This window comes from Plecotus auritus (assembly GCF_963455305.1).
Source record: "Plecotus auritus genome assembly, chromosome: 2".
NCBI lineage: Eukaryota > Metazoa > Chordata > Mammalia > Chiroptera > Vespertilionidae > Plecotus > Plecotus auritus.
In genome coordinates this window covers 88995192-89020159 of record NC_137771.1, presented here as the reverse complement: position 1 = coordinate 89020159, position 24968 = coordinate 88995192, and the positions used below count along the sequence as shown (strand labels likewise).

Here is a 24968-nt window from a genome sequence, read left to right as displayed (position 1 = left end):
CCTTTGAAAGGGTTTATAAATCTGAATCTAAGGACCTTCTCTTCTTAAATTTTGGATGGTCCCAAACTGAGATGGCTCTTGTCTCCTACCTCTGCAGGCATCAGGCTGCTTCTCCTGTGTCTGGGCTTGGGTGAAATAAACTTGGCGTCCAGCTTTATCCTCTACATAATTTTTGGATGATGACGAGCTGTTGATTTTTTTGGCTTAAAAAAAAATAGCCTTTATTCATCAGAGTACCCCAGTCACTTTGTGGAGTAAATTAGGTGGTGAGGCAAGCTTGCTAATGTGTGTTATAAAAGACCTTGTCTAACAGCAGAGAAAATTAAGTCCTGGAAAGGATTTGACTCAATAGCCCGTCATATGCCTTGCTTTATAGCATGCCCAGCCAATATGGAGATGGGGGGTGTGTGTGGAAAAAGACAGAGTTAAACATTTTATTTTTAAGCACTAAATATTTATTGACAGAATATCTCTCCAGGCGGTGTTCACATGCTTAGAACTGACGCTTTTAACTTGGCAGTGCCGTTTAAGCAAACAAACTCAGCCAGTTGAGCGCAATGATTAACAGGAAGCTGGGGAGCTGACACAGTTGACAACCTTTGGCCATGAGAAGAGGCTGGGTTTGAGGTCTTGTGGCAATGACTAGCAGGGTGGCCACCTCGCCCTTTAGTGATTTTATTATGGGGCCAGGTGGGCACACTGGCATCACAACTTTCCTGAGGCAGCTTATTTGTGTGTAGAAACGGGTTGCTGATTAGTGGGAGACTGAGCAAAGCAAATCAAAAGGAATTACTTCAGAAATGCGTCAGAGAAAAGTGGAAATGCACTGCAGCTGTAAATGGAAGAAAGAAAAAGTATGAGAACGGTCCACTGGAAGGGCATGAAACAGCCCATCAGAACTGCACGTACCGAAAGGATGCTGGTGGATTCTGGAGAAAATGTAAGTTAACTGTATCTCCACTCTCATCAGATCTCAAGAGACATTTTACTCATTTCCTGGTTTTGAATAATGGGCTCTTGGAAGCACTGTCTTTTTAGTGTGTCTCTCATCACGGCCCTAATTTTCGTATTTGTTTACAATAACAAGTTATGGGAGAAGAAACATCTTCTGAGGGCGTCTCTTATCAATGCTTCACTCTTAGCAGAAACCTGTCATCAGATTCTTAAGGGGAAGGTTTTTTACTTAACAGAGAATGCGTTGAAAACTACCCTGAGTGGATCTTCCTGTTATGAATACATGGCTCAGAGTCACTATATAACAGAAACGCTCTCTGAAGAAGAGGCTGGGTTCCCTTTGGCTTATTCAGTGACCATCCACAAAGACTTTGGTACTTTCGAGAGACTCTTCAGAGCTATTTACATGCCCCAAAATGTCTACTGCGTTCATGTGGACGAAAAGGCAACAGCTGCATTTAAAGATGCAGTGGAGCAATTGCTGAGCTGCTTCCCAAATGCCTTTCTGGCTTCCAAGAGGGAGCCGGTTGTCTATGGTGGGATCTCCAGGCTCCAGGCGGACCTGAACTGCCTGAGAGACCTGGTGGCCTCCGAGGTCCCATGGAAGTATGCCATCAACACCTGTGGACAAGATTTCCCCCTGAAAACCAACAAGGAAATAGTTCAGTATCTGAAAGGATTCAAAGGGAAAAACATTACCCCGGGGGTGCTGCCTCCCGATCATGCTATTGGACGGACTAAATACGTCCACCAAGAAATATTACACACAAAAAATTCCTACGTGCTTAAAACAGCAAGATTGAAAACTTCCCCTCCTCACAATATGACCATTTACTTTGGCACTGCCTATGTGGCCCTCACAAGAAAATTCGCTAACTTCATCCTCCAAGACCAGCAGTCACTTGACCTACTGTCCTGGTCCAAGGACACCTACAGTCCTGACGAACACTTCTGGGTGACCCTCAATAGGATTCCTGGTAAGTATGTCTCTTAACTTTTGTTTTTATGAGTACACATTGCATGGTCAATATTGAATAAAGTGCTTAAAATATAGTAAAAAAAAATAATGTTTCAAGTTTTTCCAGTTTCAAATGTTAACTTCAAATGTCTTACAGCAGCTCTGCTCACAGAGCAGGTTGATATAACTCACCTCCATTCTACAGATGAGGAAACAAGGCATGCAGGGGTCCTCAAACTATGGCCCGCGGGCCACATGCAGCCCGCTGAGGACATTTATCCGGCCCGCCGGGTGCTGCTGCCTGTCCTGCTTAGCAGCCGACTTGTCCCGGGCCCGCAGTGCGCATAGGAATTTGTTCATAGTTTTTTTTTAAACTATAGTCTGGCCCTCCACCGGTCTGAGGGACAGTGAACTGGCCCCCTGTTTAAAAAGTTTGAGGACCCCTGGATGCCATAGAGGTTAGCAGGGCAGTGGCAGAGCTCTACCATCTGGCTTGATTTTGCTGATAACCCAGGCTCCTTTCTGGGCCCAGAGACCCACTTCAAACATGTGCTGCAGCCTTGACACAAAGCAGGGGACTGAGGGAACACTGGCTATGCAAATGACATTAAACCTAGTTCTCCTTTCAGTGTGATACACTTATAATCAGGAATAGATATTATAAATTAAATTTGAATGACAATTTGAACATTTTAATCATATTTTTGGCCCTGTTGAAGCTCCTATGGCTAAATTCACATCCTTTCAAAATAGAGCAGGGTACAACTTTAAATTTTTCATTTGCAAGTTCTGTCCTGAAATTGAGCCAGAATTTAGAGCACCTTAAAGATTTCTAGACCAGTGCCTTCATTTTATAGACAAAGAAACTTTAGTGTGGATTACGTGATGTGCTCATTACCCAGCTAGTAAGTGACCGTGCCAATTATACACCAGGTCTCCTAAGCCTGATGTTCTTTTTAACTTGATTTTCAATTAGGTCCCAGCTGTTGCTAAATTAACTCCTCTTTCCCTGTGACCCAAGTTCCAAATGATTTGAATGATCTCAAGTTGTTCACAGTGAACCGATTCAATTCTGCTAATTGGATTCAAAATAAAAAATTCAGAGTCACGAGTCAAGGGAAAAGTCACTTGAATCAATATGAGGATCAGGCTGGTGCTTTCTTGAGAAGAGTGGTTCCACCCTGGATGCATGCTATAATCACCTGGAGCTTTTAAGGCTATGTAAGGCCAGGCCCATTCCCAGAGGGCCTGACTTCCTGAGTGGATTAGCCTCTTTATGGGTTCAGTCTTCAGGAGATTCTCAGGAATAGCCAGCCAGGCTATTAACTGTTCATTATAGCCATTAGTTTTAGATATTAGTATGCAAAGCTTCATAGACTTACAAAGCTTTTTATTTTTCCCCCCAACCCCTGGAAAACAACTAGTTTCCTTCCTTCCTTCCTTCCTTCCCTCCTTCCTTCTTTTCTTTCTCTCTCTCTGTCTTTCCTTCCTTCCTCCTTAATTGAGACATAATTGACATAACATTATATAAGTTTCAGGTATACAACATAATGATTCAATATTTGTACATATTACAAAATGATCACCACAATAAGCCTAGTTAATATCCATCACCACACAGGATAGAATGTTTTTTCTTGTGATAAGAACTTAATGATTTCAGAAAGGAAGGGAGAGGGAGAGATAGAAACATTAATGATGAGAGAAAATCATTGATCAACTGCATCCTCTATACCCCCTATTGGGGATCAAGCCTGCAACCCAGGCATGTACCCTGACCTGGAATCGAGCCATGACCTCCTGATTCATAGGTTGACACTCAACCATTGAGCCATACCGGTTGGGCCTTGTGATAAGAACTTTTAAGAATTATTATTTTAGCTGGTTTTAAATATTCAATATAGTATTATTCTCTAGAGTCACCGTGCTCTACCTTACATCCCCAGGACTTATTTCCAGTTTGAAAATAAATAAGTCCTGGGATGTAAGGTACAGTATGGTGACTCTAAGTCATAATACTATATTGTTTCTTTCTTTTTTAAATGTCTTTTTTATTTATTTCATATATATATATTATTGATTTCAAAGAGGAAGGGAGAAGGGGATAGAGATAGAAACATCAATGATGAGAGAGAATCATTGATTGGCTGCCTCCTGCACACCTCCTACTGGGGATTGAGCCTGCAACCCAGGCATGTGCCCTTGACCAGAATCAAACCCGGGACCCTTCAGTCCACAAGCCAACACTATCCACTGAGCCAAACCAGCTAGGGCTTAATATTATATTGTTTCTTCACCCATTTCTCCCACCCTACCCTCATTGTCTAATGCCCCCTGCACCCTGATTCTGGCAACCACCAGTACCTTCTCTGTGTCTGTGAGTTCAATTGGCTTCTTTTTTCTAGATTCCACATATCAGTATGATCATATGGTATTTGTCTTTCTCTGATTTATGTCATATAGCATAATGCCCTTAAAGTCCATCCATGTTATTATAAATGGCAAGATTTCTTTTAAAAAAATCAATGATATTTGGTATTAGGTTGGGCTGCTATTACAAAGTACTACAGGTGGGTTGACTTAAATATCAGAAATTTATTTTCTCACAGTTCTGGAGTCTAGAAGTCAGAGGCAAAGGTGCTGGCAGGTTAGTTTCTTCTGAGGCCTCTTTCCTTGGTTTGTAGATGCTGCCTTCTTGCTGTATCCTCACATGGTCTTTTCTCTCAAGATTTCTCTTTTATGGCTGAATAATATTCCACATTTTCTTTCTTTTTTAAAGTGTTTATTTATTGATTTGAGAGAGAGAATGTGAGGAAGGGGATGGAGGGAGAGAAACATCAATTTGTTGTTCCACTTATTTATGCATTCATTGGTTGCTTCTTGTAGTGCCCTGACCAGAGATGGAATCTGAAACCTTGGCATATCAGGATGATGCTCCGATCAACTGAGCTACTTGGTCAGGGCTACACCACATTTCTTTATCTATTCATCCATCAGTGGACATGCAGGTGGTTACCATATCTTGGCTATTGTAAATAATGCTGCAGTGAACATAGGGGTGCATATATCTTTTTGAGTCAGTGTTTTTATTACCTTTTAAAAGTGATAGAAGAAATCAGGGCTCAAGAAAGTGAGGTGGGGGAGGTTTGACCATATAGCTGTTCATATGGAATTATAATGTCCAGAATAGGGGAAGTAAAAGCCCCACTTCTCTCTTATGTGTTTCTTGGACCAAATATGATGAATAGTATTTGGGTCTGGGGAGTCACTGACAATACAAAGAGAGAGTAGCCAAGAAGGATAAAAGCCAAACCCTACCTTTTTTGTTTTTTAAGAAATTATCAATGACAAATAAAAAAGATGTTTAATCTGGAAAAGGCTTGAAGAGGTATTACTGTCTTTATATAAAGATTTGCTTGTGAGAGAGAAATTGAACCAACTCTAGTTTTGAAAGAAGAATCCAGGATCAGTGGTAGGAGATAAAAGAACCCATTGACCTGAGGTTAGAATGGATAGCTTCTCAGTGGTGAATAAGCCCAAGGAATATGGGCTGTTAGATGGATTAGAGTACACAAATTGTACCTGGTGATTTCTCTGAGCCTCATTCTTCATCTGTGCCTGGAAGCAGAAGCTGGAGAACGGCTGTGGAAGAAGCTCATTTATCCGGTGTTGGATCAAATGAGAGTCCATGATCCTAAATCTCATCAGTTTATTGAACAGAAAGAGTAACACCCTCACTTCTCAGCATTATTTATCTATTTGAACTGGATTTTTACACCTCTGCTTGGCAGTTACAGGTTAGCAACGCAATCGAAAAACAAAAACAAAAACAAAAACAAAAAACGTACTTCTCCATGTATTTCAAAAATTTTAAAGAGTGAGCCCTTGAAATACTCTGCGTGTTACATGTATGAAGGATACCTGCTGGAGGCTGTGGCCAATCACTGGTACAGCTGGCTCCTGTAGGACCTCGAGTGGCCAGAGTGCAGGACTTGGTCATGAGAAGGGGAGAAAACTGGAAGTTTAGGTGGCCATTTGTTTAATTGTTACTCCTGCTATGTGGAAATTTGGGTCATTTCTGTTTTAAGGGCCCTTCTGTTTGAGGTATGAGTTATTTGTTTTTGGTCATTTTTAAGATTGTTCTAGCAGCCTGCAGTGATTGGGGGCTAACTAGGATTCTCAAAGAAGGAATAGGGTAGGAAAAAACACACCACACCTCACAAATGAGATGGCCTCATGGAGACCTAGAACACCACCACCCAATGGAAATATAATGTGAGCCACAAATGCAATTTTGAGATTTTCTAGTAGCCACATTAAAAGAAACAAAAATAAATGAGCGAAATTAGTTTAAATAATGTATTGTGTTTAACGCAATATAAAGTAACATTTATACATGTGGCTGGTGACTTTCATTGGCTTTGTTTCATTTTTCTGTGTTTCTTGGATTTAAAGATTTAAAAACTGACCAATGAGCCCAGCCGGTGTGGCTCAGTGATTGAGCATTGACTTATAAACCAGGAGGTCACGGTTCGATTCCAGGTCAGGACACATGCCTGGGTTGTGGGCTTGATCCCCAGTGGGGGGCATGCAGGAAGCAGCCCATCAATGATTCTCTCTCATCATTGATGTTTCTATCTCTCTCTTCCTCTCCCTTCCTCCCTCTGAAATCAATAAAAACATATACAAATATTTGGAGTAAAAAACAAAATAAATGAATAAACAAAACTGGATGTAGACAGCAGACTGGTGATTGCCGGATGTGGGGCGGTGGGGGCTGAGTGGAAGATGTTGGGGGGTTGGAGGCACAGTTTAGCAGTTGCAGAGTGCTCATAGGGATGTAAAATAGAAGGGGTAGGCCCCACTGAACTGGAGTCAGTGGTCATCAATTGGAATGCATTTCAGACTTTTGCTGACTGTAGAGTATGCTGAACAAATGATCTCAAGATGTGTTTACACTGTAGAGGGAGATGGTTGCTCCCATATGCTGATGGCATTTAAAGCCAGACAGTCCTGGGCAAGAGGCCTGATTTCTCTGAGCCTCATTCTTCATCTGTACCTGGAAAATAAACTCCCTTCTTGTTGGACTGTTAGATGGATTAGAGTACACAAATTGTACCTGGTGCATTGTAGGAACTCTTTAAAAATGTCCAGAGGAGGAGCAGACTAACTTCTTAAATGTTTATTTTTGAGGTTTTAATGCTATTATTTGAAACTTCTGTGTGTAACCAAAAAACCCAGGAACATTTGGCTTTGAAGGTGCAAAGGTAATTTTTTGCTAGCAGTCAGGTTTGTGGCCCACAGAGGGTGCCCTCAGCTGCAGCTGTACTTAGCAATGTGATATCTGTAGAGCCCTAGGCAGTTGGTTTCTCGCTCCTGTGACTAGGAAGCAGCATCTGTGACTAGCTGAAAGTCTCGCCCCCTGTCACTGTACACTGGTCTGGAAACAAATGGTCTCCTGTCCCCTGGTTCTAGAATGCTCTACTTTTGCTGATCATTCTAGTCTCTTCTCAAGACCCACTAGAAAAGGCACTTCCTCAGAGGAGCCTTCCCTGCCCCTTTCCTCGGCCACAGAAGCAGCCACTTCTGCTCTGGCTTGGGTAAGAACATCTCCTCCACGCTGTCCTCACTCTTTGTGTGGCTCTCCCTTTGCTCGCATCTCTGCCCCTCCCCCACTACACGCACTCCGAGGTGAGAATGTGAACTAGACATTTGCCTAGCCTCCTCATTCTGTGGGGTTCCAATATAATGCTGAATAAGGAGCAAAGGAATGGGAGAGAAAATGAGTGGGAGAGAAGAGTATTACTCTGCTTGCCTAATACTTTCTACAAATATTTCTTTAGAAAATAAAGGCATTTATCCTGCAGCTTTGCACAAAGTGTGTTTTCTTCTTTCTCAATTCTGGTTCAGTTTTTACTGTCTACAGGGCAGGAATCCTGCCCTAGATTCCCGTCCCCCCCACCCCCACCCCTACTTTTCTAAAGGGCAGACATTCTTGGCCACCCTTGCTGAATGCCCTAGAAAACACTTAGGGGATGGTGGTGGCGGTGGGAGTTGTTAGTCATCTGACTGTATAAGGTCAGCATAACCTCTTTACGCCTTTTGAAGATTGAAGTTGTACGTTTTAGTTCAGGTCTAGAAAAGTAAAGTTAGCAGCTAAGGACATTTGCCAGAGTCATTTTAGCCAGGAGAGGCTTTGATGACGGTATCCAGAAAATGTAGTTTATTTGGCTACAATTTGAATTCCCTGTATAATTGCTAAACTCCAAACACACCTCTAGGCTTTTATGCCAGTTTTCCCTAGGCCCTTCTTTGCCTGGAGGCATCCTGATTATCTTTGAGCAACACCCCCCTCTATTATTGGGTCAGCCCCCCCCCCCCCGCCCACTCCCCCCTTCACCCCCCACCCCCCTGCAGAGTTGACCTTTGACCTCCATGCCCCAGGTGTTCTGTTCACCTCACAGATAGTCCTTACCTTCTTGTTAGGGTTTGATGCTTGGGCATCGTGGAATGACAGAATGCAGAGGCCAGATGGTCCCCTGAGCTTCATATCTTCTCGAGTCTCAACCAGCACGGTGCTTGGCTTCAGCTTGAATTTGATTCACTTATGTTGCTAGTATAAAATAAATATGGTGTTGCTTTCATACAAATTCAGAAGTTCTCTTCTCTCCAAGTCACTGACAGCTTACAACAGACCGACAGAATTCCCGGCTGCTTTATAGAGCCTTTCTAGAAGGTATGTAGACCATCATCATGAGTACTTAGCAATGTCCAGCACTGGATCTTTTACATTTTTTTTCCAAGTTAATAGCTTTATTGAGATATTATTTAAATACCCCCAAACTAAGGTATGTAATTCAGGTATATCATTCACACACTGTAAAATTCATCAACTTTACCATTTCAACTGTACAATTCAATGATTTTTATTATATTTACAGAGTCATGCAACTAAGATTCCAATCTAATTTTTTAAATTGTTGACAGTATTACTGATGTCCCCTAATTATGTCCCCCTTTTGCTCCCCTCCTCCCAGCCCTTGGCTGTCACCACACTATTGTTTATGTCCATTGGTTATGCATAAATGCATATAGGTCCTTTGGTTAATCTCTTTCCATCTCCCTGCCCTCCCCTCCGAGATATGCCGGTCTGTTCTATGCCTCCATGCCTCTGCACCTATTTTAGAATATTTTTATCACCTCCTAAAGAAACCTCATGTCCATTTATAGCTACTTTCCATTTCCACTCTCAACCCTTACTTTTCTGTATGGATTTGCCTTTTCTGGACGTTTTGTATACTAGTAAACTGAATCATGTTTTTTTATGTCTGGCTCCTTCCAAATAGTGGAATATTTTTGAGGTTCACCCATGTAGCATGAATCAGTGCATCCCTCCTCTATGTGGATGACTACTATTCCATTATATGGACAAACACTTTGTTTATCCATTAATCCACTGACAGGTACTTGGGTTGTTTCCACTATTTTGCCATTATGAATAATGCTGTTATAAACATCCCTGAACAAATCTTTGTATAGACACATTTTCATTTTTCCTGGATAGGTCCCAAGGGTGAAATTGCTGGCTCATATGGTAACTCTATGTTTAACATTTTAAGCAACTACCAACCTGGTTTCCAAAGCAAAGGCACTATTTTACATTTCCACCAGCAGTATACGAGTGTTCCAATTACTCCTCATCCTCACCAACGCTTGTTATTGCCTGTCTTTTTACTGAAGCCATTCTAATGGGTGTAAAAGAATATCTCCCTGTGATTTTGATTTTCATTTCTCTAATTGTTATTATTGGAGAACTGAGTGGATGGAATTCCGTTGCTAGTGGAAGTGGGGTTCTTGGGGTGCTGATGGAATAAGAATTTCCGGAGGCCCCTATGAGAGGATGAGATGTGGTAGAAAGCTCTATTCGCATGAACTTATATCCATTGGTTTCCAAAGTCCCATTTCCCTTAAACCAGTCCTGGAAAAGGTGCAGCTGGGGCTTTAGTAGAGCTAGAAGCAAAGCCAGTATCCAGAGTTTCCCTTCCATGGTGAAGCTGGGTCCAGTGAAGCATCAGACCAATTCCAGCCCATCAGTCCATTGCGTGGGGGCCACATGGCTGTGGGCCCTGTGGGCGAGTGCAGGGTTTGAGAGCCCTACAAGCCAGGAGTCAGGCTCAAGCAGCAAGAGAGAAGAGGGCCAAGAGAGGGAACTATCTTTGTTCAGGAGCTGATGTATCTCAGATTTTGTGCATTTGCAGTGGCCATGCCTGTTCTGGCCAGTGACCTGCTCCCAGGTGTCACAAACAAATAATCACCTTTCCTACATCATTCAGACCTTACCGGGAATGCGTCCAACTTGCAGCTTCCCTTTGCTCCTTTCCAGTTATTAATAACTGGGTTAAATGAAAATAGTATCATAATGAACAATGATGTTGAACATCTTTTCATGTGCTTGGTGGTCATTGATATATCTTCTTAGGAGAAGACTAAGTGTCTTTAGAGGATAAAGAGATGAAATTGTCTAACATTGAATTAGGGACACACAGCATGGCCAAAATGTTAATTTAGGTTTCTATCTCCTCTAAGCAATTAGCTAAGCCTCATTCAAAAAATAAAGCAACCCATTTAATTGAGATACTGTCCTAATATGTTAGTTACTATAATTTGACCCCTTTTCTGAGGTTTTTTTTTTTTTTTTTTTAAATATATTTTATTGATTTTTCACAGAGAGGAAGGAAGAGGGATAGATAGTCAGAAACATCGATGAGAGAGAAACATCGATCAGCTGCCTCTTGCACACCTCCTACTGGGGATGTGCCCGCAACCAAGTTACATGCCCTTGACCGGAATCGAACCTGGGACCCTTCAGTCCGCAAGCTGACGCTCTATCCACTGAGCCAAACCGGTTTTGGCCCTTTTCTGAGGTTTTATGCAAACTATAAGTCCTCCTCCTTTTAAGTATCAAATGATTGCAATTCCCTCCTTTCTAATAAAACCAATCAACTATCCTTAGTCTATCCTGTCAACATAAGAAACGTCTAAACCTACAGAAAATTTTTATCACAGTTTATTTGAGCAAACTTATGACATTTGCTGGGAAGCTCCACAAAATAACAGTTTTGCAGTTTCTTTTAAGAATGGAAAGAGGATTACATGAAGGTGGGAGAAAGCAAGACAGGGACTGGATTACAGGATAGTCCATAAGATTATATGTTCTCTCTGGGTGGTCACACTTCTGTGGGGTCTGATAAGGAGGCATTTTATTTTATTTTTTAAAACACATTTTTAAATGATTTTTTAGAGAAAAGAAGAGGAAGAGGGGAGAGAGAGAGAGAGAGAAACATCCATTTGTTGCTCGACTTATTTATACATCCATTGGTTGCTTCTTGTATGTGCCCTGACAGGAGATCGAAACCACAGACTCAGTGTATCAGGACAATGTTCTAACCAGGCAGTGTGTTAACCTAGAGAAGCACAAAAACAATAGACAGGGCTTGCTTAAGGCAAAGATAAACCTTTTACTAAAGAAGTTGTAAGCCTGGGGCTTGACAGCTCACCATGACTTGCCCAGTTAGGAATTCGTGGTCAGATCACCCTGAGAGGTTACTTTTGGTGAGATTTGTTACCGAGCCCCTTTTATGTCCACAGCCCTCAACCTCCCAGCTTTTTAAGCAGTGAGATGAAGGGCTGTGCCAGAGTCCTAATTAGTATTTTTGTGGCTTTTACTTTTTGTTTCTTCCATTTTACAAGATTTGCTCCTTGGCTGTGTTCTCCATTTGTGTGTGTGCATGCTACATTTGGCCACCTAGAAACTTTGGAGAGGCTTGTTTAATCCACATCAGTTTGTTGCTTCAAATACGAATTCCTGTGTTACTGAGCTTGACAGATTTAGACAGTGTCTGACAGGTTTTCACAATCATTTGTTTTTACCTCAGATGATTCATAAATGTGTTCAGCTTTCTCCTTATTAGGAGTGAAGCGAACTCCAAATTCCTATCACCTTTGCAATCTAACTAATCTCCTCGTAGCTTTGGGAAAAAAGCCGAACATTTTTTATGAAAGGTAAACCAGCCACCTTTGTAGAACTGTCCATCTGAATGCTGAGGCATGTGCAGCTCTTTTCCTTGCCTTTGAGATTTTACAGGACACAGTTCTGCTCTGTGAGACTCCAGCATCTTCCATCTCAGGCACAACCTCTGCGAGGGATAGGGCTTAAGGCTTTTCTCGCTTTCCAGATTCGAAGCCATAAAAGGGAAGGTTAAGATAGAAGGGGAAATGAAATCAATGACAAGGCAGAATTGAGAATGAAGTTACTTGCTATGATAAGTCACTATTGATAAGAAAATAGAAACCTGAGCTTGTTCTGAAGGTCATACATAGATCCTGTCAAACTCGAAGGCTAACACGGGCCAAATAAACAAGGTTTAAGTGTATGTGGGCTGCAAAAAAAAACAAAACACTTCATTTTTCATAGAAACGTAGGTGTATTTCAATAGAGACAGGCTGAATACAAAGGGCTAAAATAAATGAGTAATCGTTAACATAAAATAATAGAATATTTTAATAAAAATTAATATTTTTTCTTAAACATTAACTCACCAGACACTGAATAACTGCTCGAATTAATAAGTGGAATGCAAATAAACCTACTTTTCTTGTTCTCCGAAAGTGAACTATTTCCTGTTGCACACACCAACCAAGTCAGTCCAAGACTAATGACGTGGCAATTGGCTGCTAAAACATTCGCTGCTAGTATTAGTGGTGAGAAATGGTGCGCCTGCGCTTAAGGTGTGTAAGGGAAATTAATGCAACATGATTATAGTAATCAGTCATTAGCGAACGTTGTAGTTCATCCTATATAATAAAGAGGTAATATGCAAATTGACCCTCACACCCTCGCACAAGATGGCCAACCCCATGTGGTCCAAGATGGCCACCACAAGATGGCCAGCAGGGGAGGGCAGTTGGGGGCGACCAGGCTGGCAGGGGAGGGCAGTTAGGGGTGACTGGGCCAGCAGGGGAGGACAGTTGGGGGCAATTGGGCTAGCAGGAGAGCAGTTAGGCATCGATCAGGCTGGCAGGGGAGTGGTTAGGGGGTGATCAAGCTGGCAGGCAGGCAGACGAGCGGTTGGGAGCCAGCAGTCCCAGATTGTGAGAGGGATCCCAGATTGGAGAGGGTGCAGGCTGGGCTGAGGGACACCCCCCAACCCAGTGCATGAATTTTGTGCACCAGGCCTCTAGTTATTAATAATTATGTATAGCAGTATATTGTAAAAATTAAATTACAAAATTTTTATTAAATTTTTCTTACATAGCGTTATATTGGCTGGGCTGCAAAAATATTCACTGTGGGCCGCGGGCCATGAGTTTGACATGCTTGTCGTAGATCCTCATTCATACATGGTGCAATTAGAAGGAACTCCTTTTTCCAAAATGTGTGGAGTGCTTTTAGTTCATTCCCATCTGTTTCCTGTAATGGCAGCTCTTTCCTTGTTATGCTTTGTGCTCACTGCTTACCTTCCCAGCTGTGGCTGTGCACGCTGGCACATGACAGTGGTTGCAGACTGGCAGGGGAGGTCAGTTGGGGGCCCAGAGCAGTTGGAAACCTTTGGACAGACACTTCTGGCTGAAAGAATTTTGTCCATTATTTTTTATAGGTGCCAGACAAATGATGGTTTTCAATATATCTTGGTGAGAAAACTGTTGAAAAGTACTTCCTTAATATACCATCCCAAATTAAAACTGGATTTCAAAATCTCTGAGGGGCAAGTTTTCATTTGGTCATAAAAGGTAGAGAAGAGCCCAGCCAGTGTGGCTCAGTGGTTGAGCATTGGCCTATGAACCAGGCGGTCATGGTTTGATTCCAATCAGGGCACATGCCCAGGCCGTGGGCTCAATCCCCAGTGTGGGGGGGGGGTGTAGGAGGCAGCCAATCAATAATTCCTCTCTCATCATTAATATTTCTCTCTCTCCCCCTTCTGTCCTCTCTGAAATCAATTTTAAAAATTCTTCTGAAAAGGTAGAAAAGAGCTGAATCCAGTGACCCAGCATCTATCTTTCTGTAGAATCATGCTGTAATGAGTAGCCTATGTTAATTGTACAGAAGGGGCTATTTCCACATCCTAGATGGCTCCAATACTGGCACTGTTGAGGAAGTCCTACAGCACAAGTGTTTTCTCAAGGGGAGAGCAGAAAGTCCCAATATGATACTTCATTTGATTAAGTTACTAAAGCCTCACAGAAATCCTCTGAGGAGGTAGATGTTATCATCTCCAATTCGCAAATGAGGAAGCCAGGGTTCCACACAGTAGAACGACTTAATCTAGGTTTGCCTGACCCCTAATTTATGATCAGCCTAATCTACCAGGCTGCCTTTCAGAAGTCCCCAGGGCTGAAGCAATGTATTTAATAAAAATACTACTCTTTGAATATATAGAAAATGTTTAAAGATCTTAATGAGTTTTCAACCTTTTATTTTAAACTAATTTCAAAATTACTATACTTATAAGTAGAGGTAAAGAGCTCTCCTATACCCTTTACCACATTTCCCAACCTATAACATTTTACCACATTTCCCAACCTATAACATTTTACCATGTATTTCCTAACACTAGCAACAGAGATACTTTCTTGCATAACCATAGTACAATCATCAAATGATACAGCATTTATCTTTAACCCACACATTGTATTCCAGTATCACTGGTTGTACTGATAATGTCTTCCATAAAATTAGGGTCTCATCAAGGATCTCAAACTACACTTACTTGTCATATCTCTTTAGGCTCTTCTAATTTGGAATAATTTCTCAGTCTGTGTCTTTCAAGGTTTCATCATGTTTGAGGGTGCAGGTCTGATGTTTCCTCATGATGAGATTCAAGTTATGCCTTTTGGGCAAAGATACCAGAGAAATAATGCTATAGAAGCATGCCGTGCTGCTTCGTTCTGAGAGTGGCAATATTAACTTTTGCCTTCATTAAGATGGTACCTGACAAATTTGTATTTTGTATTTACTACTAAGTATTTTGTAGGCAGACACTTTGAGACTATTTAGATATCCTGTCCTTCATCAAATGTTCACTCTCTGCAACCACTGTCATGTGCCAGCGTGCACAGCCACAGTTCTACCATCCACTGATGGTTCTTGCCTGACCCAATTATTACCATGTGATTGCCAAGTTGTGATTTTTTTTTTCTAACTCCATCCTTCTATGATTATTAGTTGACATTCACCAATAAGGTAGAGCCTTCTCTTCTCCCCATGTGCTTACTTGCCTTGTTTGTTTATTTATTTATACTTATCCCTATGGATATGAATTCTCATTTTACTGAATGAATTATAATTCATTACTATTTATACTTATTTTGCTGCTCAACTGTCCCAGACCTGGCCTTTGGGGCCCCTTCAAGCTGTTTTCTGTGTCTTTTCAATATGTCCCCATTATTCTTTGAGTACTTCCTTACTTTCTAGCACCAGGAGATGTTCTGTTAATCTTGTACTTAACTTGACCCTGTCTTGGAGTCAGCCATTTCCTTTAAGGAATCCTCATTCCATTTAGTAGAGAATAATATTTAGAAACTGAAGCCAGACAAAGAGTCCACTGCCTATCACTACCAGAGTCAACAAGTAGAGACAAGGTTGAATCTTTGTGGTGTGTTTATATTCAGATGGCTGGTGACCCAAGAGAACTGCCAGGCATAATACCCTGAGAGAAACCGCTCTGGCATCTCCACTCAAGCCAGCCCTCATATAGGGTCAGAGGGCGGGAGAGGACCTAAAACTACATGAGTTCCCAGGGTGTGCTTTCTATAATTGTCCTTGGAAAGATTAGCCCTCAGACATTGCTTTCCCTTCAGGCATGTTTTGCTCTTGATCTACTTTCAAATGTATCTTCTTACACCACTTATCTTTAGGACTGTGTGTTTCTTCTTACAACATGTGCTCCACAGTTAACCAGGTTCTATAAGAAAAATCTATAGTTAGTGCAGGGAATAGGTATTAATCAACTGTGATTCTATTCTAATTGCATACTCCTTCCTATCAAAATGGAGATCTGGGCATTCAAGGGCATTATTAATTCTATGACCAACAGGGGTCAAAGCTAGAAAAAAATACATGTATGTGTACACATCTGTATACACGATGACACACACTCAGACATGTGCATTCTCAAACATGTACTCCAGCTCACACATTGTCTCATCTCACACATTTACTCATGCATACCCATCTATATTTTAATTTTTAAAATATATATTAAAAACCACAATTTCACACTATCTCTAATTCTAATCCAACAACACGGGGTCTATGCTCTCCACTTCCTTCTCCAGCAGCGAGGAACCTGGCTCCTATTAACCTCAGTACATTCATGTATTGTCTCAGTCCTCCCGATGGTGTTTGGCAATTTAAACTATTCTTATCCCCAAGACATGCAGATCTACCTCTCACCAGCTATAGCCTTGGTCCCTGGGAAGAAAGAAGGTGCTCTGAATTAATTCAAATACCTTTATAAATCTATTCGTATTAGAAGGCAGTTAAGTATATAAGTGTATAAATTCAAAGTTCTGCTTTAATGCTACCTGAGTTCATGACCTTATTCACTCATTCATAGGTAATAAAGTCTTGCTTGCTTATCTGTAAAATGGGGGTAATAATTGTGTTTTTACTTTACTAGTGGCCCGATGCACAAAATTCATGCATGGGGGGGGGAGTTCCCCTAAGCCCAGCCTGCACCCTCTCTAATTGGGGACCCCTTGGGGGATGTCTGACTGCCGGTTTAGGCCCGATCCCTGTGGGATCTGGGACGGCTGGCTCCTAACCACTCACCTGCCTGCCTGCCTGATTGCCCCTAACTGCCCTCCCGTGCTGGCCTGATCTCGCCCCCAACTGCCCTCCCCTGCTGACCTGATCTCACCACCAACAGCCCTCCCCTGCCAGCCTGATCTTGCCCCCAACTACCCTCCCCTGCCAGCCTGATCTAGCCCCTAACTGCCTCTGCCTTGGCCCCCACCACCATGGCTTTGTCTGGAAGGAAGTTGGATGTCTGGAAGATGGATGGTTGACCTGGTCTAATTAGCATATTACCCTTTATTAGTATAGATAGATTTTATAGGATAGGATTGCTTAAATGGGGGGGGGGGGGCGGGGAAAGCCTTTTTCAGCAGGAGGAGATGCTCTTGGTAGACAAAAACACATAATCCCTATATCTGGACTGATAGCCAGCTATATGCACTATACTGCCAACCGGTCATTAAAAAATTGAACCACTTTCTTACGCCTTACACCAAACAGCTGTTGCCCTTAAAACCCCTCCTCAGTCCCCACCTTAGGTTCTGCCTTTGCAGTTCACCCAGATTAGGTTCTGATTGGTCGGTTTCTATGCCAGTCAGCGTCAAAAGCTCCACCTCCTAGGTAGCCATTGGCTCCTCGCAGTTCACCCAGATTTGGTTCTGATTGGTTGGTTTCTATGCCAGTCAACATCTCCAGGCCTATCTCCAGGCCTGATCAGAGAGGCGGGGCTGAACTGCTGACCTCTCAGAGAAAGAGAGAGAGGCGTGGCTGCTGGCAAGGCCCAGAGAGAGAGAGAGGCAAGGGCTGATCCGCAGCTGCCACGGAAGCTGTGGATCAGACCCTGCTTCTCTCTCTGGGCCTTGCCAGGAGCCACGGCAGCTGCTGATCAGCCCTGCCTCTCTCTCTCTCCAAGAGAAGTTCAGCCCACTCACCAGTCCCCGCCCACCCAAGCCTGCTGTGTGTGCAGCCAGGCTTTCATTCATCCCTTCGGTCGTTTTGAACATTATGGACCCTGGCTCTTTATATATATAGATAGGGTTGTTGTGAGCATTAAATAGTAATCAACATGAAATGTTGACCAAATACCCAGCACCTGATAAGTATTATCTCAATGTTATCTTTTATTATTGTATCAGTCAGGACCCCAGCAAGAAAACAGGCAGCATACTCAAATTAGGCTAATCAAGAGAGACTTAGAAAAAGTACTGTGGACAGAGCCATGCCTTCTGGAACCCAGTTTTGCGTGGGCCAAGGTATCCCCTGGATCAGGCCCTCTGCTTGTGACTGGTCAGACCATGCAGAAATGTGATCACCTGAAGAGGGAGCTGGGGAGATGGAATTTGGAAGTCAATCCTAATAATAGTTGGAAGGAAAAGATTTGTCCACATGGTTTTCCGAACAATACAGAAAAGATGGCAGGAATGGAAAAGAAATGTCACAGTGCTTCAGGCTTAGGTGTCTTTCAGCACATGTCTATTAACTGAATGTGAGAGAAAGAAAAGGAGTGCTGGAAAAAGGAATGCATGTGTCTTACTGAACGTGAACGGCTCTCATTATTTCTCATGTTTTCTCCAGGAAGCGGATCTGGGTGCTACGGCCTAGACATTTCTGGGCACAGGATGGCACAGTGACTGAGAGCAAGAGCTCTGGAGCAGAGGTGCTCACATTCAAGTCCTGGGCCAGCCCTTCTCAGTGACCCTGGGCAGGAAGGTTCCCTGGGAGAGCAGTGACCTTCTGAGTCTCAGTTTCCTCATTGGGCAAGTGGGGGTGATAACCCCTAATGCCAGCTGTCAACTTTGTCATTCATACTTCTTGGTACCCTACTGTAACATCCATTCTGTTTGTCAGAGCAGGGTTTCTTCCGTCCTTATCTGATCTATCTGACAAGTGCCTTAACAGCTGGTGCTCAGTTCTGTGTTGATGAGCACAAAGGGTTTTTGAATTAAGTTTTGATGTCCTGTTCTGTTTTCTATTGGCTCCGTTTCTTCTGGACATTGCTCACTGGTAGAAAGGAGTGGTTGTCGAGTAGTGGCCAAGGGTGGCTGGTGTCAGGAACCAAAGTAGAAACACCCTTGGCAGTCAGACTGCTTAAAGAAGAAGTGATGTATATGGTACTGCGGAGTATCCGGTCATAAGTAATACCATAAATATCAGTTATTTAAGGAAGACTCCTGATCCCCACTTACCTTGAAGACTCCCCTGGAAGTCTTTTCTTGGGAGGACCATAACTCCTTCATTCACTCATTCATTCACTCACTCATTCATTCATTCAATCATTTTTGGTGAAATAGTGTATAACATAGAAAAGTGCACATAATATTAGTATTCAGCTTGATGCAGTTCCATAAATGAACACACTCATATAACCCACATCAAAACATAGAACATGACTAGCATCCCAGGCACTACCCTCATGTCTAACAGCATAGATTACTTTGACTTCCTGTCCTTTACATAAATGGAAATAGACAACCTATACTCTTTTTTTTTTTTTGGTCTGGTGTTTTTTGCTTCATATTATGTTTGTGAGATTTACTTTTGATGTTGTTGCAGGCATTAATATTTATTCATTTTCATTGCTGTGTAGAGAGAAGGAGGTGGAGGGGTGGGGAGGGGTGATTTTGTCTCCCCACCCCCAGGGAACATTTGGCAACATCTGAAAACATTTATGATTGTCACTACTTGGGTGGGGGGCAAGGGGTGCTACTGGCATTTAGTGGTAGAGGCCAGGGATGTCACTAAACCTCCTAAAATACACAGAAAGCACCCACAAGCTTATTCTGCCCCAAATGCCAATAGTGCCAAGGTTGAGAAACCCTGATCTGTAATAACTGTTGGTGGGAGTTTGGGCCTGTTATGAGTATGGCTGGAGCGAACATTGAGCTATAAGTCCTTCCATAAACATGTACACATTTATGTTGAATAAATACCTGGAAATGGAATTTCTGGGTCTCAGGATGTGCCTATGCTCAGTAGAGATTGCCGGTTTTTCAGAGTTGAACCAATTCACACTTCCACAAGCAGTACATGAGCATTCGGGTACATCCCGAATGTTCCACGTCTGCACCAATATTTGGTATTTTCAGCCTTTTTCTCATTTTTTTATTTTTTTGACTCTTCTTCTACACCTTCCTCTCATTCAGCTTATGGCACACTAGATCCTCAAAACATCAGTAAGTAGTTTGTCAGTAAGTAGTCCTATTCCACATTTTGTGAAAGACTGGGATTATGCCCAGGTGTGCTTGCTGTGTACAGTAAATTAGACACTGCATCCGGGGCAGGAAAACTTGCTCCTAGGATTTTTCTCATTTAAATAAGAGCCTTTTCTGTATATTCATTTCTTTCATTCTTCCTAGGTGTACTGATTGCTTTCTATAGTAAATTTTATACGTTTACTTATAAAACTGACCAGGGCAATCATCCACCATTTGAGTTCATGTTTATTAAGCATTTCCAAATTGTGTAGGCTGGTTCATGCCAAACATTGGTTGTTTTATTATGCAGTAAATTGCCTAGTCATAGGAAAATAGATCAAGTGTGGTCACTGAGGGGAAAAAATCAAAGAATTTTGGTCTCTGATCCATTGGTTCTCAAACTTTGGCCCCAATTCCTTGTTAGAAAAGCAAATTATTAAATTCCATCTGAAACCTACTGACCTCTTGGGTCAGAGCCCTGTAACCTGTATTTTATTTTATTTTTCCCCAGAGAGGAAGGGAGAAGGAGAGAGATAGAAACATCAAGGATGAGAGAGAATCATTGATTGTCTGCTTCCTGCACACCCCCTACTGGGGATCAAGCCCACAAACTGGGCATGTGCCCTTGACCGGAATTGAACCAGGACCCTTCAGTCCTCAGGCCAGCACTCTATCCACTCAGCCAAACTGGCTAGGGCTGTAACCTTTATTTTTAACAAACCCGTCTGGTGATGAAATGTTAAACAGAAGTTTGCAAACTTTTGATCTAAACTTTTGGGGGGGGGGTAATCCTCATCCAAGGATATTTTTTCCATTGATTTTTAGGGCGAGTGGAAGGGAGGGGGAGAGACAAAGAGAGAAAAACATGGATGTGGGAGAGACACATTGATAGGTTGCTTCATGCACACATCCTGACTGGGGCCAGGTATCAAGCCTACTCTCAACCGGAATTGAACCCATGAGCCTTCAGTCCTTGGGCTGACACTCTAACCACTGAGCAATTTGGCCAGGGCAATCTAAGCTATTCTTATCCCCAAGCTGTAGACACCCCTAGTTTGGCTGAATAATTTTGAAAACAAATGTTTCGGTAAAACAATAGAGTCAGTTATTCAGCTAAGGTTAAGCTATTAACGTCCACATCTTGAAATGATAATTGGCTGTGACTTATTTTGGGTAATTTATTTTTCATTTTCTAATGCCCTAAATTTCAGGTTCTTCATATTTCTAATTGCTACATTTATGTTACCAGAAGATTGCTGCCTATCTGTGTGTGCTTTGAATGTGCCTATTTGAATCTGTGTACACTGTTTTTTGCAAGTATTTGCTTAGCTCTCTTAGCATCCAGGAAGTGTTTCCATGATACCTTTGTTACATCAAAATCAGATGCAGATCACTTCAGCTCACAGTACCATGCTATGATCTAGCATGACCACCTTCTGGACCTGCCTCCTAGGCCTTTACAATTCTGTATATTAAACGCCTTCCCCTTCTCTAAGGTGAGAATTTGAAGTAATGTTTTGGGTTTTGTGATCTAGACAACAACTCCTTCTGTTGCTAATTAGATGAATGGTATAGAAAGTAAAAATGATTGGGTCCCAGGAGAAGGAGGATTTTCCCCAGTGACCCCCACTGGAGGACACTCAATTATGGGAGAATTATCATTTCAGTTAAAGGTGTGCTTGGAAATGTCTCCTTCCTTCTCCTCTTTAACATCATGGTCGTCATTATTTTAAAAAGAGAAGAAAAAAAGGCTCAATCTACAAACCATCGGGCTACACAGAACAGAATTATTCACGTGGCTGTCCTTTCTGGTGAATTATTCTTAGTTCAAGGGGAAAAATTAATCCTGATATTTTATAATTAAGCATGACTCACTTGACATGCTATAATCACAAAGCAAATCACACAGAAATGGTCTTTCAAGGAACAGCCATCAGTGAGCCCAAGAATTGATACAATCTCACCTCACTTACCTAACTTTTCTGCAAATATTACTTAACCTCTGGATGCTACTTCAACAAAGTTTATCAGAGCCAGTCCTTTAAGCGATCTTTTTTGCTGTTATTTAACATTATAAATCTAGTGTTACTGCTCAAGCCTGTGTCCCCTCAATTTCTTTCCCAACTAAAGTATAGCAGTTAATTGAGAATGGAAAAACAAGTCCCAGAACAATTATGAAAGAATAATGAAGTTTGAATTAGTACATGCAATTAAACAAAGGTAAGATGCACAAGAAGGTGCGAATAGAGGTCAATGCTCATGTGTGTTTATAGTTAGGTCTCTGTAGGCGGACACTGAAGGGGAAGAGATGAAAACGCCGACAGGTACAGTAAAACTATACTTCTGGATAACTAGAAATTGGCTTAAAGAAAAAAAATCACGGAGGCCTTAGCCCATGCTATTCTAATATATAAATTGAAAGCTTATGTAAACATGGTTTGCAACACTCCTTTTCTTTGTAGTTGAAAATTACATTTTCAAATGCCCAGATGATTCTGGACCCATTCAACACACATTGAACACAGGCCCCTTCGAGTTGCGGGGCTATAACAGGAACAGGAGACACAAGTCCGGCACTCCTGGAGTTCACCCTCACCCTGACTGGCACTTTGAGTTAATGGCTTACTGATCTGAACGGTTTTCTCTGTTGCCATGTGAATCGAGAAGCTCCGATTCACAATTCTTCCCAGGAAGGTTCTCTACTTTGCTTTCCTGTTTTTGTGTTCTTGCTCTGTTATGATTTCTCCAACTGGACCACCTCCTGCATGCTCTACGTGTCTGAATCTAACCAGCGAAGCCCTTTCTAACCAGTCAAGCTCCATATCTACCATCTTTGTCCTCTGAGTTCCCATGACATTTAGTAGATAACCTCTGGTTTGGAACTTACCCATAGTCTTTCCTGTTTTGTGTACTTGGTTATATTTTCTGTTGTATGTATTTTGAGTCCTACAGGACAGGGGCCGTACTCACACTTGAATTCCATCACTGTGCTTAGCGAACTCACCTCACACATACCGCATTACACAGCTCACGGAAGCTGGAAGGCACCGCAGAGAACATCCTGTTTAGTAAGGTGAAGCAAGCAGGATCTAAGATCACATAATCAGTGAACGGTAGAGAGTGACTTGCACCAGGCCCTGGGAGTAATACTGTGGGAGTTAGTGGACAACCCTTTCTTGACACACAAGGAGAAACACATTTTTCATGGTTTCCCCCGGAAATTTGATTAAAAGTTGTGTGCTTTTTGTCATTTAATCTATCTGGTTAGTCTGTTCAGAGTTTTTGTTTGTCAAATATGAGATACCAGTTGCTCTGTTCCCAATTCTAATTGAGAGCTCTTTTACCCATGGGCACCTGGAACCATGGGGCTTGTGGACTCCATTCATTCATTTATTCATCCAACACACACAAATAGGTAAATAAATAGTATAAATATGGCAATGTACATACTTCTACATTACAAAGTTGAGGGGTTGGAAAAATAAGTCTAGACTTTCCTGTAATTCCCAATCATGAATTCCATAATGTCCCTGGGACTTTAAATCTTTCCCCTATCTTCGTTTATTTAAGAAAAACCTCAACCATTATGCAGTATCTGATGTTCTGTGAATATCCACAGGCCTGAAAGCCTTGTTAGAGCCTTGGAATTGTTTCTAGGACACATTATTAATTAAGGAGTAGGTAGCACCTTCACTTCACAGTTTAAGAGGCTTTACTTACATCTAATATTTTCATTATTATTCATGTGTGCATTATGCATATTTATGGGCTGCCGTGGACTTTCCCACCGTTATTTCTTCTGCTCCTGTTCCTCCTCCACTTGGCACATGTTTCCGGGGAGCAGCCCTCCACCCAAAGTCTTTGCTGGTGCTCCTTTGGCAGCAGGATGAAATCCAAGTTCTCAGCACAGCACACGGTCTTCCACCAGCACCTGCTGCTTCCCTCACAGGCCTGGCAGCCTGGCAGGCAGCACACTAGCCGTGCAGCTCCCCCGCCTCCTCCTCTAGGGCTCGCAGCACCAGGCACGTGCTCCCCTGCCCCTTCACACACAAGCCTGGAGGGGCCCAGCGTCGGAGGACTCTTTCTGCCCTTTGATTATCTCTTTATTTCACTGGGATACGAGTCTCCCATCATTTCGAAGAAAGGACACCCTCTTCATTTTGGAACCGTGTAGATAGTATCATAACTGGGAAAATGTCTTTAAAGTGCACAAAAAGTAAAGACTTCTAAACAGAATGAAGAGTAGCCCTGGGAAGAGGGCATGTCTAGCCAGATATATAAACATGTCTAGCCAGAATAATTAGCTAGTTCAGGAATGGCTGCTTACAAAGTGAGGGACAGGTGCGGTTGCCAGGGCTGTGAGAGTCAACCCTGTCCTTGTCTGCAGCCAAAGGCAGGTTGGGAGGCCGAGTTGTTCAGTCTCAGTAGCAAAAAAATCGCATAGGGTCTATTTCAAATACGCAGACCAGATGCCTGTGAGGAAGGAAAGGTAACAGGCAACAGCCTTGCTCTTTGCAGCAACAGGTTTTTTAAAAAGTTCTCCCATAGGGATTTCTGAAGAACAGAACCTGAGGGTGGGGAAAGTTGGCCCCGGGACAGCCGAAAGGGCAGAGAGGAAAAACAGGTATATTTTCAGCACACAAACAATGCACTTGAGGTAATGGACTGAATACAGAAGTATCATGAAAGTTCTGTCTACATTTCTTACTATAGAAACATTATTAATGCCTGTGTATAGTGAACCCCTGTATTATTGGCCTGTTGGAAATAATCATGTAAACAGCCCCACTGGCCTAATTAACTTATATATCTGTATACTGAGCACTTGGTCAAATTGCAAATATATATTTTTTCTCTTCTGTTAATACTCACTGGCGATTATTTTGCCATTGACTTTTAGAGAGAGTGGAAGGGAGGGAGAGAAAGAGTGAGAGAGAGAGAGACACACATCAATTGGTTGCCTCCTGCACACACCCAGACAGGGGCTGGGGGATCAAGCCAGCAACCAAGGTGTGCCCTTGACTGGAATAGAACCCGGGACCCTTCAGTCCGCAGGCCAACACTCTAA

General features: G+C 42.3%; 1 protein-coding gene across 1 annotated transcript in view; it reads left to right on the top strand.

Moving 5' to 3' along the window:
- The first annotated feature begins 585 nt into the window (after positions 1–585).
- The window catches only part of GCNT2 (glucosaminyl (N-acetyl) transferase 2 (I blood group)), an 84373-nt gene continuing 59990 nt past the window's right edge, over positions 586–24968 (top strand). Inside the window, exon 1 of the mRNA XM_080654802.1 lies at positions 586–1931. Within this exon, the coding sequence (XP_080510928.1) occupies positions 1010–1931 (922 nt within the window). The 5' untranslated portion in view covers positions 586–1009. The remainder of the gene's footprint in view (positions 1932–24968) is intronic.